Source organism: Coregonus clupeaformis, chromosome 36 (genome assembly GCF_020615455.1).
Source record: "Coregonus clupeaformis isolate EN_2021a chromosome 36, ASM2061545v1, whole genome shotgun sequence".
NCBI classification, from domain to species: Eukaryota; Metazoa; Chordata; class Actinopteri; order Salmoniformes; family Salmonidae; genus Coregonus; species Coregonus clupeaformis.
Window position 1 is genome coordinate 22,336,805 of NC_059227.1, and position 18,880 is coordinate 22,355,684.

General features: G+C 41.5%; 1 protein-coding gene across 1 annotated transcript in view; it reads right to left on the bottom strand.

The window, feature by feature from the left end:
- Positions 1–458: 458 nt before the first annotated feature.
- LOC121552909 (methylmalonyl-CoA mutase, mitochondrial-like) overlaps positions 459–18,880 on the bottom strand; it is a 38,770-nt gene continuing 20,348 nt past the window's right edge. Inside the window, exons 9-13 of the mRNA XM_041866011.2 lie at positions 18,558–18,673; positions 16,917–17,048; positions 16,039–16,186; positions 5,783–5,950; positions 459–1,207 (exon numbers count right to left, since the gene is read on the bottom strand). Of these exons, the coding sequence (XP_041721945.2) occupies positions 1,079–1,207; positions 5,783–5,950; positions 16,039–16,186; positions 16,917–17,048; positions 18,558–18,673 (693 nt within the window). The 3' untranslated portion in view covers positions 459–1,078. The remainder of the gene's footprint in view (positions 1,208–5,782; positions 5,951–16,038; positions 16,187–16,916; positions 17,049–18,557; positions 18,674–18,880) is intronic.

An 18,880-nucleotide genomic window follows, 5' to 3' on the forward strand; every position in this document is an offset into this window, starting at 1 on the left:
CCAGCAACTGCCAAATATGTATTGTCTAACATATCTGATCTGTTCTGCTTGAGCAAACCTATGACCTTCCATTATCAGTTAGAATCCCTAATTTGAGAACTGAGAATCAGGCAAATCTCTAACCCATTGTGACATAATGAGTGATTTACGAATCGGGTCAAAGCTGCTCTTAGGATTTCAAGTCACTATTTGTCTGAGGGCCAGTTTTGGGGTGAAAGGGTCTGACATGTTTCACATTGTCACACAGAACAAGGAAGAGAGAAAGTAAAAATGCTTGTGAGAGTAATGACCTAATATGCCAAATTACTATCCCATTGCCAGGTTATTGTTAAAGATAATGTGTTCTCAACTTCTCAATAACCTACCTGGATAAATAAAAGTAATACGGTACTGTATCTTCAGGATACTATGCGCAAGGTAACTTTGAAGTCAGCCAGCAGTAAAAACACAATTCAATATGTAATCAAGATACGTTTAGTTAAAGTTAATGATCTTATTCATCAAATTCAATACCTCATCTGAACCATGGAAAACCTCAAGCTGTTACAGCAAACAAGTCACATTATTATTTTTATTCACAACATAAGTTCAATGACTTTAGATAACATGCAGTATGGATCACTTCAAAAAGTCATTACGAATATTTCCACAATCTCCTTGTTCTACCAGAATATCCTGTGCAGATTTCACAAACATCTGTCTATGTCAGTGTTGCACAATCTATTCTTAGGGGAGCTCTCAGAAAGAGCACATTTTGTTCTAACCCAGCACTTACTGTAAACAACCAATCACCAAGTCCTTGATTAGAATAGGGGTGTCCTCCAGAAATGGATTGAGAAATACTGGTGAAGACAGACTGACTGAGCTGTAGACTAAACTGTATATTATTGATGTGGTTTTGGCAGAATTCACACAGTCATTATGAATATATTCATATTTCACACTCATCGCTCTACTCTATTATCCTGTGCAGATATCACACCCCTATGTTTGCAGTTTCTTCCCATGGCTGTGTGTACACACACACTGAGCCATAGTAGACTATATTATTGAATGATATTGTTCATCAGCAATCTGTCTACATGGCCTGGCGGATCTTGTCCAGGCTCTTCTCAATGTTGTCGATCACCTCTACTGCAGCCTGAGGGATTCTCGTCCCGGGGCCGAAGATACAGCACACACCACACTGGTACAGGAACTCATAGTCCTGTAGAGAAACATACAGCATGGAGTTATATACTGTAAAGGATACAGCACACACCTCTCTGGTACAGAAACTCATAGTCCTGCAACATACAGTATTACAGACACACACATTCTCAGACCAAAAAGGAATTTGGATAAAGTGCATTGTCTTTTTTAACTGACCATGCAGAGACAGTAAAACCTCTACTAAAACCTTTATCTCCATTAATAGCAGTGTATAACCAACGTGTGAGTCAGTGGAGGAAGGGGAAGACCATTCTACTCAGTGAATTAAATACAAATACTAAATATATATTCACTGATTAAAACGCACACCGTTTTGAAATGAAGGTCTACAGTAGCCCCAACAGCACCAGGTAGAACCATGGTGTAGCCCGAGGACAGCTAAACTATATATACAAAAGTATGTGGACACTCCTCCAAAATTAGTGGATTTGGCTATTTCAGCCATACCCGTTGCTGAAGGGTGTATAAAATCGAGTACACAGCCATGCATTCTCCATAGCCAAACATTGACAGGAGAATGGCCTTACTGAAGAGCTCAGTGACTTTCAACGTGGCACCGTCATAGGATGCCACCTTTCCAACAAGTCAGTTTGTCAAATTTCTGCCCTGCTAGAGCTGCCCCGGTCAACTGTAAGTGCCGTTATTGTGAAGTGGAAATGTCTAGGATCAATAACGGCTGAGCCGCGAAGTGGTGGGCCACACACTCACAGAACGGGACCGGCGAGTGCTGAAGCGCATAAAAATCGTCTGTCCTCGGGTGCAACAATCACTACCGAGTTCCAAACTGCCTCTGAAAGCAGCGTCAGCACAATAACTGTTAGTTGGGAGCTTCATTAAATGGGTTTCCATGGCCGAGCAGCCTAAGATCACCATGCGCAATGCCAAGTGTCAGCTGGAGTGGTGTAAAGCTCGCCACCATTGGATTCTGGAGCAGTGGAAACGTGTTCTCTGGAGTGATGAATCACGCTTTAACATCTGGCAGTCCGACGGACAACTCTGGGTTTGGCGGATGCCAGGAGAACGCTACCTGCCCGAATGCATAGTACCAAATGTAAAGTTTGGTGGAGGAGGAATAATTGTCTGGGGCTGTTTTTCATGGTTCGGGCTAGGCCCCTTAGTTCCAGTGAAGGGAAATCTTAACGCTACAGCATACAATGACATTCTAGACGATTCTGTGTTTCCAACTTTGTGACAACAGTTTGTGGAAGCCCTTTCCTGTTTCAGTATGACAATGCCCCCGTGCACAAAGCGAGGTCTGTACAGAAATGGTTTGTCGAGATTGGTGTGGAAGAACTTGACTGGCCTGACCTAAACCCCATCGAACACCTTTGGGATGAATTGGAACGCCAACTGCGAGCCAGGCCTAATCGCCCAACATCAGGGCCCGACCTCACTAATGCTCTTGTGGCTGAATGGAAGCAAGTCCCAGCAGCAATGTTCCAACATGTAGTGGAAAGCCTTCCCAGAAGAGTGGAGGCTGTTATAGCAGCAAAAGGGGGGACCAACTCCATATTAATGGCCATGATTTTGGAATGAGATGTTCGACGAGCAGGTATCCACATACTTTTGGGCATGTAGTGTATTTTCCATCCTCTTCTGGGTACAAAACCTAGGAGGTTCATGCTTGTCACACTCTTCCATAGACTTACACAACATCTTTTTCATCTAATCAAAGGGTGATAAAATGAATCTAGTACTGAATGCTACAGCTAGATAGCACTGCATTGCATAAAGTGTGGTGAGTAGTTTACTCAGAGACAATAGTTAAACAAATTAATTTGTTCTAAAATTAAGGAGAAGCAGCAGAGAGAGAGCTGTAATTATTATTTTTTGTTTACCTTTCACGTACTTAGCCAATGCAGCTAATTTATCCTACTCAACAAACTGGCTCAAACAGACAGGAATGCTATTTATGTTAGCTAGCTGGCTAAGGCTATCCAACACTTCAACTGTTCCAAGTCAAGGTAAGCTTTCGGTTTTATAAATGTATTGCCTGCTAAACTGCTCGCTGTACACTGTACTGCGTGATTGTACACAAGGTTTGGATTGTGGGTTTACTAACGTGTTAATTCTAGTTTGTTGACCTAATGTTAATATGGTGACAACGATGTAGGCTGTGTAGCGGTTATGGTATGAAGGTTTGGCTTGGAGAGGTTTTTGCGCCTGGTGACAGACAGCTGTTGTGTTGTGCACTGAAGTCCACAAGCAAAGGGAAAATGTAAGTGGAGGAGAGCACGTAGATGATAGAAGGAATTATACAACGAGTAAAGTGATGATGCTGTATGTGGCTGCTATGAAAGTGAACTGTGTGTGCAGGTGATCAGGGGTGTATTCAGTCCACCGATTCTGTTGCTAATCAGAAGCAAACGGAATGAAAGGGGGTGGGGCCTACCTGAATTTGTCCAATAGAAGCTGTTGTTTTAGTTGCAAAACAGTTTGCAACTGTTTAAACTAATGATTACACCCCAGATCAGCTAGATGCAGGCAAGAGTGTGTAAGGCGATATTGAATGTGTCACTGTCTTTCGCTTTGATTACTACAATTTGTCTCTCGACTTGTGCACCAAAATTATAAATGTTCATTTGTAGGCTAGGTTGTAGCAACCTCATGAATATAGGGCAAATTTGAGTATCATGTAGTAGCGTACACCTATCAATGTTACAATGAGCTGGGTGAATGGAATATGAATAACAGTCATCCAATATGCTGTAACAGAAATAAGGCCATGCTCATAAAAAATAAATAAAAATCATCCTCCCTAATCTTGAATGGCACCAACCGCCACTGGTGTGACTGCACCCTGAGAAACCTGCATATTCTTATCTCTATATAGTAGAGCTATAATACTATAGCATAGTGTCTAAGCTGAAGAAAAGCTCTTTATGAATAAAATATTCACTACGATTACCACTATCTATACATAAGGACAGAGGGCAAGGCGAATGCGATCAGGTCACTGTCATTTCTAGGAACGCTAGCTCCAGTTCTCATGGTATTGTATTTGTTATGATACAGTCGTATGTGTTCAACACGGGACTCTGATCCTGGCTGTTTCTTTATGTTTGTTGTTGGCTCTATAAATCGGCTGATGTTTATTCGTGTGAACAAAGGAACATGGTTTCATAAATGAGACGTCTCTCTGAATACATAAACTAATGGTATCATCTCTCTCACAGGACAGCAGTAGCTACGACTAGGGCTCTGTGTGTGTGTGTGTGTGTGTCCGTGTGTGTGTATATCCAGGCATCAAGTGGCAGAGCTATGGATTTTGATGTCAATTCCTATTTGCACTGCTTTGACTTTTCCGATTCACACCCACTCCGAGCAGCGCCTCCATCCCACATCCCTCAATACACTATAATGGCATCCATTGGTCCCCTGCAGAAGGCCTCTGATGTGTTAAACTACCGGGACACAAGCATGCGCATGTGTGTATAATAGGACGGTAATCAGAAATAGTAATCAGGCAGCCTGATTGTGTTTACCTTAACTAACTCAATGTTTTGTCGCTCTCCGGGTCTAGCAGTAATTCAACCATCTCATAGGCTCCAGGTGTGCACTACTCTCTGTGTGTGTTTTGGTCACCCTTTTGAACAACAAACAATAATCTGCTTGGGTTAGCCGACCCATGGGAGTCAGGACGGAGCTGGCACTGGATCCTGGTAAGTTTGCGGTCTACTGGGCACATTGACATACAACATAGTCCTCATACACAGATTTCTCACATAAATGCACAACTTTAAAATCAGGTTACAGACCAGGTAACTAGGCCTAGGACCCCTAGACCTAGCGAGAGTACATATTAGCAGGCTAGTTAATCGGTTTCGTAACACTAGCCTTCATGTTCTCTCAGCATGCTCCAACACTGTTGATGGTTCACCACTGTGAGGCCGTAGGTCGTGGACAAACGTGCTTCTATCTGGGGGGTTACAGCGATCATCTCGTCTGTCTTTAGAACAATGTCTCTTTATTATTCTCCACAAGATGACTGTACACCGTCCTGGGACACTAAGAACAGAGTGATCTGTAGTGTTTAACCTAGAAGGCTATGGGTCATTCTACTGTTTGGTCAAGCAGAGAGACTAAACTAGTCTTCTTTATTTTCCTATTAGATGAGAGAAACTGCTGGCAGCTAGTGTTGGTGTCATTTACACTAGAGAAACGAGAAAGATGGTGGGAAAGAGGTGGATTGTTGTATATACTGTATATGTAGATTTCTTGCAGTTAATTATTTTATTTTTTTAAATCATGAGCTTGAGTGAGTATTCATTACACATAGCAAATACACTTGACACTTAACCTTGAAGAGAGGGATATCATTATTTGGTATCAGAAAGAGAAAGATGGACAGAGATTCAGGACATTCTCAGGGCTAATCTCCCTACAAGTCAAATGTTATAGTGTACCTGAGGTGGGATGACCCCTCCACAGATGACCAGGATGTCAGGGCGGTTGAGGTTGGGTTAGGGGTCATAGGTTATAGATTACCTGAGGTGGGATGACCCCTCCACAGATGACCAGGATGTCAGGGCGGTTGAGGTTGGGTTAGGGGTCATAGGTTATAGATTACCTGAGGTGGGATGACCCCTCCACAGATGACCAGGATGTCAGGGCGGTTGAGGTTGCGAAGCTCCTTGATGAGCTCTGGGACGAGGGTCTTGTGTCCTGCGGCCAGCGTGCTGACCCCAACACAGTGGACGTCTGCATCCACCGCCTGCTGGGCCACCTCCAGAGGGGTCTATAGAGGAGGAAACAAAGTAGTATTAAAAAACAGTAGTCATCACGTTAGTAGTCGAACCACTGCCAATGATGTGGAAAGTCTATATAGTGTAAATGTTTGGGAATAAATATTCTGTCTATAATCTGTGTTGGCTTTATATATGTTGCGTAGCCTTGAGGCACAGATTGTAATGACTGATCTTAAGGCTCTTAAAAATAATTCCTTCCTTCCAAGCCTTTATTGCGAATAAGAATTTGGTCTCAACTGTCTTGCCTTGTTATATAAATAAAAATGATCCGACACCTGAATAGGAGTCTGCCGCCATGAAAACACAGAGATGGAGAGAAACCCATGTCTCAGACAGATATTTATCTAATCTCTTTTTCATCTCAGACCTGTACTACACTTTTCCAAGATCAACAGTTAACAGAAGAATTCATAGCGTCTAAAAGGTCATATTGTTCTTTTCCATGAAAACACACACAATGTTACAATGTTTTTCAGTGTAAGTAATGGAAAATTGTTACCAAGAACATGGTAGCCTCGAAACATATGAAACAAAATTATTGTACCGTGGTCCTCCTGTACGTCTCAATAAGATCTGATTCATTACTTCTACAAGCAATACATTTGCAAACGTGTACGGTGAACAGAGTTTGTTGAACGTCTTTTTAACACAATCATTCCATTCTGTTAGTTTTAGCTACTCTAGCTGATAACCGCCATATAGGTGACTTTTTAGATCCTGGTCCCGATGTCATGGAGTGGCTACAGATTTTGGTGGGTGCAGAGTCAAGGGTTATGTGGAGGAAGTCGTCCCTCGCTACAACGACTTCACCTTTCGGTCTCATTTTCGGTTGAGCCCCCCCCAAAAAAGAAATGTCTAGACGGCCTGTGTTTTGATTAAAGTAGCCTAAATAAAGTGTCACGAAAATCCCCAATGATGTAGCTAGTCATCTATCTATGAGGAAGTACGAATGCACCCCCAGCCACCTAGTCAGTTGACCAACCAGACAGCTGGGTGGGTGGGGTGTACAGTCAACCAACCAGACATAAGTATTTTATAATCAATCAAATGTTGTTATTTATGTATGTTATAAGTATATTTTCTATAAAGGCCCCTTATCAACAGTTGCCACAAACGGCAAGTAATTCAAATGTAAAAGTACAATGTAGCCTACATTGTGAACAGTAAGCCTATAATGAACAACACATAATTGTATCGTTGCTAATTGCCTCTGGGTTACAGTGGTGAAGGACAAAACACCCAAGATGACAGAATCCAATGCACATTCCCATCAGGGGGCCCTCCGAACACCGGGTTGCCTACGTAAACCGGAAAGGTCAGCCCAGCTTCCAGCTGCAAGCTGTGTGCGACAGCCAAGTCCGTTTCACGCATGTCTACGCGGGCAACGCAGGTTCTGTGCATGATGCACCCGTGTACCGAACCAGCAACCCTAAGGCTCACCTCGATGTCCACCCTCTGCCAGAGTAGGGACAATGGTCACCTATTGGACAAGCACAAGAGATTCAACCAGATCCACAGACATCCTTTGGGATGTTAAAGTGCAAATGGAGGAGGCTCCAACACCTGGAATGCTGCTGCTGGAGAAGAGCTAGAAGTCATCACCAGTGCCTGTTTCCTCCACAACATGGTCCTCATCCATGAAGGCATCACAGAGGACTTGGATGTGACCCATTGAGCTAGTCCCTGATCCTGCAGACAATAGAGTGGCCCTCCGTAACCAGGCTGTCCAGAAGATGGACAACATGATGCACCTGCTCTAAAAAAAAGTAATAATTATTGTAGCACAATGGAGAAAATTGTTCTGGTGTCCATTTTTTAAGAAATAGCATTTTCAATGATTGAAATGCATGACTTAGAATGTAATAGAATAACTTTATTTTTCCAGAAGGAACTTCAGTTTGCAGAGAGAACAAAACAAGGATTAAACAACAAAAACCGAAGGAAAAAAATTATTAGATTGCATACATAACATTCAAAAAATATTTGATTTTGATTTACTTAAATTAACAATAACTGCTTATTCCAAAACGAATTTACTTCAATTACAATTACTGCTCATTCAGAACCGGATTAACTTCAATTAACAATCACTGCTCAGTGATACGCTGCAAAGCAGCGGTGAACTTTTCCAAGAGAGAGTTCCTGTCTTGCTGAATCTGGACTTAATGTCTTTGCAGGCTGAGCATTTTGTCCATTTTCGCATCCATGGCTGCGGTCAAAAGTTCTCGTGGCTGTGTGTGGGTGTCAGTGTGAGGAGGGGGAAGGGTTGGGTGCTGTATGTGTTTGTGGCTGTGTGTCGGTGGGTGGAGTTGAATGTGTGTCAGTGTGAGGAGGGTGAGAGTTGGGTGTGTGCAGCTTTTTGTGCATGTAAGTATGAATGTTGTGGTCTGCTGGTGTGTGTGGGTGGAGGTGTGGTGGTGTGGGCTATGCCAGTGTGGTAGTGAATGTTATAATAATAATAATAATATGCCATTTAGCAGACGCTTTTATCCAAAGCGACTTACAGTCATGCGTGCATAATTTTTTTTTTTTTGTGTATGGGTGGTCCCGGGGATCGAACCCACTACCTTGGCGTTACAAGCGCCGTGCTCTACCAGCTGAGCTACAGAGGACCACACTGTAGCTCAGCTGTGGTCTGCTGGTGTTTGTGGGTGTGTGTGGGTGGAGGTGTTGGGATGCGTGTCAGTGAATGAAGAAACGATGCGGACAGGAGTTACTGCTGATTGCGAGGATTAACCATGTTGCTACTCTACTGTTGTCAGTACAAACTAGCTAGCTAAGTAGAATTAGTCTTGGGAGTAGCCTATTGTATAGCCTACCTTGTTTGTTCCCAATGCCAGCTTTCGGGCAGAGTCTGTGCGCTCGGTGACACACACCCCATCATGGAGAATCATCCCTCATCCATACAAGGAGGAAGTAGCCTATGCTAGGCTAGCTATACAGGCTATGCGTCGATATATAGTGAGTGAGTAGCAATGTTTTCTTATCATGAGATGGTGCTTATCACTGTGATTCTGTTAATTTGTTTAGTGCAGCATCAATATTGATAGTAGCTATCACTGTGTCGCGCAGCTCACGAGACCGCTGCAAGGCACTCTATCAGTGATAGCTTACATTTTATGGGTCATCCCAGTCATATTAGTTAATGTGACTTGCGCTGGCAGTCACACTTTAAATATTGTACAAATTTTATTCTGACATTATTATTTGGAACCCTTACATAGTTTAAGCTAGAAATGCATTCACTTAACTTGAGACTGGTCTGGATTAGTGCACTAGTATTTCTACACTTTTTCTGCTCTGAGCAAATCAGAGTATCTTCTAGCTCATTAGTGCATACTGTTGCATAAGTCACACTAGTATACATTTTACGGTATCATTTCAGTCAACGTAGTTACATTTACTTCATCCTTATCTGCAGGAGTAGGTTTAAGCTCTGATTATTAGCCATGTCTAATCATGTGTCATACATTTTACATACAGTACCAGTCAAAAGTTTGGACGGACCTACTCATTCAAGGGTTTTTCTTTATTTGTACTCTTTTTTACATTGTAGAATAATAGTGAAGACATCAAAACTATGAAATAACACATATGGAATCATGTAGTATCCAAAAAAGTGTTAAACAAATCAAAATATTTTATATTTGAGATTCTTACAATAGCCACCCTTTGCCTTGATGACAGCTTTGCACACGCTTGGCATTCTCTCAACCAGCTTCATGAGTTAGTCACCTGGAATGCATTTCAATTAACAGGTGTGCCTTCTTAAAAGTTAATTTATGGAATTTCTTTCCTTCTTAATGTGTTTGAGCCAATCAGTTGTGTTGTGACAAGGTAGGGGGGTATACAGAAGATAGCCCTATTTGGTAAAAGACCAAGTCCATATTATGGCAAGAACAGCTCAAATAAGCAAAGAGAAACGACAGTCCATCATTCCTTTAAGACATGAAGGTCAGTCAATACGGAAAATGTCAAGAACTTTTCAAGTTTCTTCAAGTGCAGTCGCAAAAACCATTGAGCGCTATGATGAAACTGGCTCTCATGAGGACCACCACAGGAATGGAAGACCCAGAGTTACCTCTGCTGCAGAGGATAAGTTCATTAGAGTTACCAGCCTCAGAAATTGCAGCCCAAATAAATGCTTCAGATTTCAAGTAACAGACACATCTCAACTGTTCAGAGGGGACTATGTGAATCAGGCCTTCATGGTCGAATTCTGCAAACAAATCACTACTAAAGGACACCAATAATAAGAAGACACCTACTTGGGCCAAGAAACACGAGCAATGGATATTAGACAGGTGGAAATGTGTCCTTTGGTCTGGAGTCCAAATTTGAGATTTTTGGTTCCAACTGCTGTGTCTTTGTGAGATGCGTGTGGGTGAACGGATGATCTCTGCATGTGTATTTCCCACCATAAAGCATGGAGGAGGAGGTGTTATGGCGTGGGGGTGCTTCGCTGGTGACAGTGTCTGTGATTTATTTAGAATTCAAGGCACACTTAACCAGCATGGCTACCACAGCATTCTACAGCGATACGCCATCCCATCTGGTTTGGGCTTAGTGGGACTACCATTTAGTTTTTCAACAGGACAATGATCCAACACACCTCCAGGCTGTGTAAGGGCTATTTTACCAAGAAGGAGAGTGATGGAGTGCTGCATCAGATGACCTGGCCTCCACAATCCCCTGACCTCAACCCAATTGAGATGGTTTGGGATGAGTCGGACTGCAGAGTGAAGGAAAAGCAGCCAACAAGTGTTTAGCATATGTGGGAACTCCTTCAAGACTGTTGGAAAAGTATTCCAGGTGAAGATGGTTGAGAGAATGCCAAGAGTGTGCAAAGCTGTCATCAAGGCAAAGGGTGGCTATTTGAAGAATCTCAAATATAAAATATATTTTGATTTGTTTAACACTTTTTGTTTACTACATGATTCCATGTGTTATTTTATAGTTCTGATGTTTTTACTATTATTCTACAATGTAAAAAAAAAAAGTTAAAATAAAACCTTGAATGAGTAGGTGTGTCCAAACTTTTGACTGGTAGTGTACATTGATTGAAGTGGATTAAACAAGTGACATTAATAAGGGATCATAGCTTTCACCTGGATTCACCTGGTCAGACTATGGCATGGAAAGTGTATGTTCTATAGGTTGTTATCAATGTCACAATACGGTGCAAGGAGACCCCCAGCTCCACTAAACCATTGACAACTATGTGCCATTTTAATCATCTCATCACCTCTTGAAGAGCATATTCAGAACTACACATTTTTGATTATTCTACATGCTCTATTATCAGAGTTATACAGCAAGTAACTGCATGCTTTTCATGATCAGTAAACTTCAATTGATCATGTCATTTCAGATACATGAGGGTAGCTTATCCATTTGACATGTAGCTAGCTAGCTAAGCAAACAACGTGTCATGTAGCTTGCTTCATCAGAGATTAGGCTTTTGGAAAGAGCTTGAAAATCGGCAAGTCCTCGTCCTGGTAAAGTTTGTCTGTCAGACTACTGTCATCACCACTATAGATGGCAAGCAAATCAAACAATATTTGGATATTGCCATCTAGTTTATCGCCTAAAAGCTTGTTAAACGCTCTTAAAAAACATGTTGAAAGGGCATGTTAGGAATCTTCACTAGGTAGGCCTACATTGGTTAGAGAATAAAGTACATTAGGTCTACTTACCGCTATATGTTTAGCCAACTGTGCATAGTTTCTACCGGTAGCTTACAAAGTAAACATTATCAGATAACAGTACATCGGTAAATGCAGCATTCTGCTGCTTGACAGGCAGAGCCCACAAAGGAAATTTACCTAAAATCACTCACTTAGTTTACTTTTATTTTATATTACTAAAATATCAAATTAATTGTGGCCAATATTGAGAGATATCGTGAGGCTACCGTCACGTATCTGAAATTACATGATCAATTTATGTTTACTGATCATGAAAAGCATGCAGTTACTTGCTGTATAAATCTGATAAGAGCTGAATATGCGCAATCGTTTTTCATGGAATAATCAGAAATGTGTAGTTCTGACTATGCTTTTCAAGAGGTGATGATATTACAACCAAATAGTTCAAATTTAATTTTACAATCCCTTAAGTCTCCTTGCCCCCCAGCAGGCAAATCAAATGCTTTGCACCTTATTGTGACGTTTTATTGATTACGACCTATTGGTCAGTAGAACATGCTATCACAATCTATTGGTCAGTTTATGCTAAAAACAATTGGTCAGATTCATGTAACTCATCTAACCTATAGTTAAGTTATTTTGGTGATTACATATTCCATTGGTCACTGCATCATGCACTCACAATCAATAGGTTGTTATCAATAACACATCACAATAAGATGCAGAGCGTTTGATTTGCCTGCTGGGGGCAAGGAGACCCGCAGCTCTGCTAAAACCATTGACAAATGCGTGCCGTTTTCAAGGGATTGTTAAATAAAGGTTAACTATTTGGTTGTAATATCATCGCCTCTTGAAGAGCATAGTCAGAACTATAAATTTGACGTTTTATTGATAACAACCTATTGGTTGGTCTTTCTACAACTGTTTTAACCAATCACATCATGTTTTTATTTGCATATTCATTGTGATTGGTCCCTGAGGCAATTTTGAAATGTTTAAAAGCCTCATTCCTTCTTATTTCTGTAAACCCTGAGGGCCAAAAGCTGAAACGCATTGGTTTACTTTTTGCAATAAATACACTTTTTAATTTAATTCCATTGACCTCCAAGTGTTGCTGAATCTCCTCTTTACCTCAGTTTGCTCCTCAATTCATGCACCTTGATTGGAAAGCAAGGTAGTGGCAGTGAACCCTTCCCTTAGTTACAGCCATAGAAATATAATTAATGTGTGTAGCCCCATGAGTGGTCCAGTGAAATTGCCATACCCATTCTAGCTATTATATTTATATTGTTTCATCTTACAACACAACGAGGGGCTTTTTAGTGCTTTCAATCAATCTTAAAAAGTGTGTGTTTGAGCTACAGACTTCCGGGTTTATGCATTGGATTTGTCTATTTTCTCGCCGATGCCGACTATTAGCATGTGCGATTTGAATGGGGCTGAACTAGAGCAGTGTTTGTCAGACGAGCAGATCCTGAAAACGGTTCTTCTCATGAAAATGTCTGTAAAGTCCAGACGGACGGAGCTACAAACTATTATGACCCCACTAAAAGCTGAGACTCTCAGAAACAAGCACATGTAATCTGTTTTTCTCTGATGCTCACAATCCACACAAGAGTTGTTAGAATGTAAGGGTTCTTCTACATAGAAGATCATACACAATTATTGCATTCACCACTTTCAAGTTAAAGTACAATTTCCACCCAGGAAATCGGGTCTACAATACTGTTATTATGATCTCACATAATTGCTGTCACTGACTAGTTGGATGGTCATTTCCCACTGAGCAAACAATTTATGTACATGCGCAATTCTTAGAATTAATTTTTTTTAATCTGGTTTTGGTTTGGCAGACCTTATTTTTTTATTGACATTTGTCAATAAATCTCATGAATGCAACTGTTATGTCAAATGTTATGTTCTACTAGTAGCCCTGGTTGTCCTGAAACTAAAATGGTAAAGCACTTCAATGTGAGGCTAAATATCACGGCAGGGCAAGCAGATTAATGAAAGTAGTGAATTTCCTGTTTCAGATTAAGGGATTGGCTGGGACGTTTTAACAAGACTGGAGTGTCTCGAGCTATCCTCGCTAGGAGAATGACGATGGAAGAGTGGATGAGGGCAGAGGACTCAGGGGTAAACTGAAGCAACATAGCCTATGTTTAACGACATTACTGATTCACAGCATGAGAGCTGTCTCCCTGGTGGCTTCCCCCTGACTGAGATTAGTGTTGTTGTGAAAACTGTGGTGATGTTTGCCATGCCTATGTAGGGAATGTTTCATAGGCCTTCCATAGGTCAAGAGTAGACCAGATGGATGAATTCCAGATTTAATCGTTTAAAAGGACGCTTGACCGAGATATGACCCACCTCATGCAGATTTGTGACCGACCGCCTTGATTTGGTCTTATGAAGCAACATTTGAAATTGTGTTTTTTACATTGAATGAAAGCATAGACACAGAGCTACAAAATGGTATATCATACACTGCATTTAATGGAACAATGGGAAAGTAATTCTGCTTTGAAAGTTGATGAATTTGTAATCTCACTTTTGAGAAAATGGCCTTTGAATGTTTTGGTACCTAGTGAAGAGCTCTTCTTTGTCTACACCCATTCAGCATCGTTCACACCCTCTTAGGCTTTAGCCACACCCATCTCGTTTCACTCTCGGAGCGTTCAGAGCACACACGTGACGCTCTGGCCGATGAGTAGGGTTGATCCGAGCGTTCTGACCTCACAACGGCAGTCAAGCACTCAAGCTAACTGGCTAACATTAGCTAGCTTGCTATTTACTTTCAGACACAAAATTGGGATTATGATTAATTGTTTACCTCTGGATAACATGAAAACAGCCTAACCAGCTCTGCTGGCAACAGTTTAATTATGCTTTTTTGCCGACGTTTACTGACACCGGCCATATTCAACGGGTGTTGTGCGTTCGGAAATTCATTAGTTATTCTGCGCTCTGGCATACTCAGACTGAATTTACGAACGCACCCGAAATGGTTACTTGCATAGTGGAGTCTTTTGTTAAGACATGTAGCTAGCTAGCTACACTAACACTAACTACACTAACGTTAGCTAGTTAAACAGCCAGCTAACGTTAGCTAGTTAAACAATGAACCATAGTGCCAACTCATGTCGTTACTACCCTGCATGAATCTGCTGGTAGCTAACCAACCAGGTTCAATGTTAGCTAGCTAACATTAGGCTCTAACTAGCAAAGCAAGTGGCTCTGAGATACGAATAATAACTTCATACACGTAATGTTAGCTAGCTAGCCAGCCAGCTAACATTAGCTAGCTAGCTAACAGTACACTTTAACTTGAAATGAAACCACTTTCTGTCAAAATTAGCAACGTGTAATATCTGAAAACGTAGCTAGCTAGACTATCTTACCCGTATACACATGCATGATGGACGCGTCTCCCTGTCGCGTGTGCCATGGTTGCCCTTGGTTTGAAGATGTAATCCGGAGACAGGTGTTCTCTCCATCTCTTTAGCTATCATACTCTAATTCCACTGATTTCAAAACTCGATCCTCCAGAAAGGGGAGAGCAACACTTATGCAGCTCCACTACACGATACATTTAAAAAAAGACACGTTAGACAGGATTACCTACACATACGGACCAGCTCAAATAGACAGAAGCCTTCTATACGGCAGACCAATCCGAACTCCTCTCTCGGCATGTCCAGGCCACTCATTATCTCAGCCAATCATGGCTAGTGGGAAAGTTGCTGTCTTTTTCTGTGGCTTAACCAACTAGGCTCGTAATTTAAAAAAAATCTTAGTATTTACAGATGGCATACAAGTTTGTTATTAAGGCACATGAAAGTTAACATGTTCCAGAAGGCATTTCTGCCAAAAAACGCATTTTGATAAAATAAAATAAAAAGTTACGTTCAAATAGCCCTCCTGTGAAGTAGTGATCCGCGACATACGCCTAGTTTCCTGAAACTATTCACATTTATAGTAAGGCTTTTTCCAAGTACGAGTGTGATGTGATATGTCTGTATGCAGCATTAACATTGCTGCATTTGTGTTATCACACAAGTTCCATAGTGCTGTGATCATTGTGTTATGCCTGGCATAGCTTATGTGAATGACTGCCTTGACCTTTTAAGAATTAGTTGAGGTGTGAATAAAACATTGAGGCGGGCTTGAACCCAACACAAATTAACGACCTGCGCACAGAAATTGATTTCTAGGCAATTTTTAAGGCAATTCCACAAATGCTCGCAGAGATCACATTCGCTGCTAACGGCTCGAAGAGAAATCACCTTGGTTGTTTATCTGCGTTTGTTTGCATCCCTGCCTCACTTGATTTTCTCTCATTGTCCTGGAGTTATCCTTTTCTGTGAACACTTGGGAAAGAAATACTTATTAATTTCTCTTCAAGTCCAGTAGCTAGCAACTAAGCTTACCTGGAAGAGCGGTCCAATGTCAACGTCAAATCCCAGGTCAGCGAATCCCGTAGCGATTACCTTTGCACCCCTGTCATGGCCGTCCTGGCCCATCTTGGCCACCAGCAGACGAGGGTTCCTGCCCTCATGCTTCTTAAATTCCACCACCCTGGGAGAAGATGAATAAATTATATCAATAGTTATCAATAATTAAGTGTTTCTTGTACACAACCACCTTGGACACTCAATGGAGGACAGGGAAGGATAGGTCATCTTGGGGACTGTAGTGATAGCTGGGTAGTATTCATTAGACACCAAACAGAAGAAAACGGACTGAAACAAAGAAGGACTATCTGAACTTGTCCAAAAAAGGACAATAAGAGGAGGATGAGGCAAAAATGCAAATCAGTTTATAATTATCCAGTTCTGATTTACAAACCATCACCCGACGTTGACTTTGTCATTGACCTTGTGTCACTCGCTCCATCTATGCACTTCGGCACACACAGACAGGCCTAGGCTACACATCTCTTTCGTGCCACATCTCCAACAGAGTGGAATAGGCTACTAGAAAATATTTGGCTCCACTATATTTTGTCGATTCCTCTCGTCCCTCCCGTAGCATGCGAGCGCGCGCTAGCAGTGTTTAAAAAAAAAATAATTATTGGCCGCTAGGAGGCAATAACATCTGCCATTTTATAAGTGCAGAATCATGATGGGACAAAAGCTGATATCGCCCAACCCTGTTTCAATATGCTTTGTGTTGTACAATATTGCTACAAACCCTAGTGTGCTGTCTCAAGGGGTTGAAAACAGAGCAGAGAAGACCATTTTCCTTTCTATATTCGAACATATTAAGTACAACAGAGAATCAAGTGCTATTCTCTTCCTGCTCTTACCGGTTGTGTGCTGTGGAGATCTCCTCATGCTCTCCGTACTCGCTGCGGTAGGCTCCGCTCACCATCCTGGTGCTGGCTTTATGTTCCCCAAACACAGCCTTCATGGCATCCGTGATCTCCCCTACAGAACATCTGGGGAATGCACAACAACATTTCTCAACAACACAAATATACCAGCAGAGTACAAAGCTCTCCTTCAATACTCCCTGCCAGTTCAGCTTACTTTATTTATCTATTTATTTAAAATCAGGATAGTCTATGTAATAAAATTATAGGCGGCCCACCCAAGGATTTCAATGGCCGAAAGATTCCTGCACATTGTGCTATGACTATTTATTTTCATTGCCACATTCTAACTAATACTGTTACTTCAAAACCAACTTGTGTTTTCATGTTCTTATGGTGTTCTGTTGGTATATTTATTCTTCTTGATGATTGTATGTACGCTGTCCTTGGGCGTTTTAAAAGGCGGTTATAACCAAAATGTACTACTGTTATCGTCGTCATCACTACAGAGCATCTTTGTCCCTTACTTAATGTATCTGTCTGGCTGTAGATACGGTCATATAGTCTGTTAAAATGGCTGAGGGCATCTGTCCCTGTTCTAGACATTCCCTTACCACATACATAACTTTAAAGCTGGTTTTTAATCATATTACGCAACAGAGTGTATTTGTAGGGAGGGATATGTGGTGATTCACAAGACCCGGGTTACTTGTGTAGATTCATTTAATTTTACTCAGCTAGTTGGATGAATTGCTTGTATTATTGTTGGACATGACATGTTCCCATTTTGTGTATAATGAATAGCCAATCAATAGTTTTTCATGTATGTGCAAAACAAATTTCCTTCAAAAGGTAATAACATTTTGGTATTATTTATATTTGATATTTCAGTCAATTTAGCAGACACTCCTATCCAGAGTGACTTACATTCAACTAGCCTAAATTTAGCAGGAAAAACAACCACATACAGTACCACAGGCATGGTCACCAGGGAAGGCTCTAGCCTTTTGGGGCCTAAGCAGTATTTGGTTGGTTTTTGGTTCATGCAATTCTAATCAATTTTGCCATGAGCAATATTTTTTTTGCAGTTTAACAGCAGATTTCCTGCAATTCTACACATTTTGCCATGGGGTGAAGAGACATTTTTGCAGATTTAAAGCTTATTTTGTGAAATTCTACACATTTCGCAATGATATCTGAGTGAATTCAATGGGGGCCCCCTGGAGGTCAGGGCCCCTGGGCACGTGCCCTTCATGCCCGGTCGGCAATCCCGCCATGCTTACTATAAGTTTAGATAGCTGGCTAGACTAATTTACCAATCTAAAAACATTTAGAGTGACAATTGCGTGACTATCATTGACTGACATAAAAGGAAAACTGCTGATGCACAACCAACATTTCGAAACTGCACCTTGTGTGTTCTACTATTCTAACTCTCAACAGTAAGTTAAGACTTATGCCTGGAGCCAGCCCTGATGGTAACACTTGATATTAATGCTTTTTACACTGATACATACCTGGTATTCTATTCTATTCCATTGTTAGCTGACTCTTATCCTACTGGCAAGGTTTCCTTTAAAAGTGACAATGAGCCCAGGGTTGCTGACCGTAGGACTAGCGGGGACAGTTTCTCACCTGGCTCTAGCAGCCTCCACAGCCAGCCCCAGCAGGTTCCCCTCCCTGGTACGAGCACACTCCTCTATGGCCAACAGACACCTCTTCGCCACCTCAGCATCACGACTCGCCCTCACCTGCAGGAGACACACAGACTTGATATACATATAAAACAATATCTTAACTGACTTCTTCCTTTTAGCTCCTAGTGAAGCAAATGGCCTTAACAGTGAATCTCCAGCGAACCCTAATATGTTGTAATTATATTTATATGGGCTTGTCATTGTATTGATATACTGACATCATCTGCATTGCGGTTTAGTGAGACCATAGACTGTTGTGCC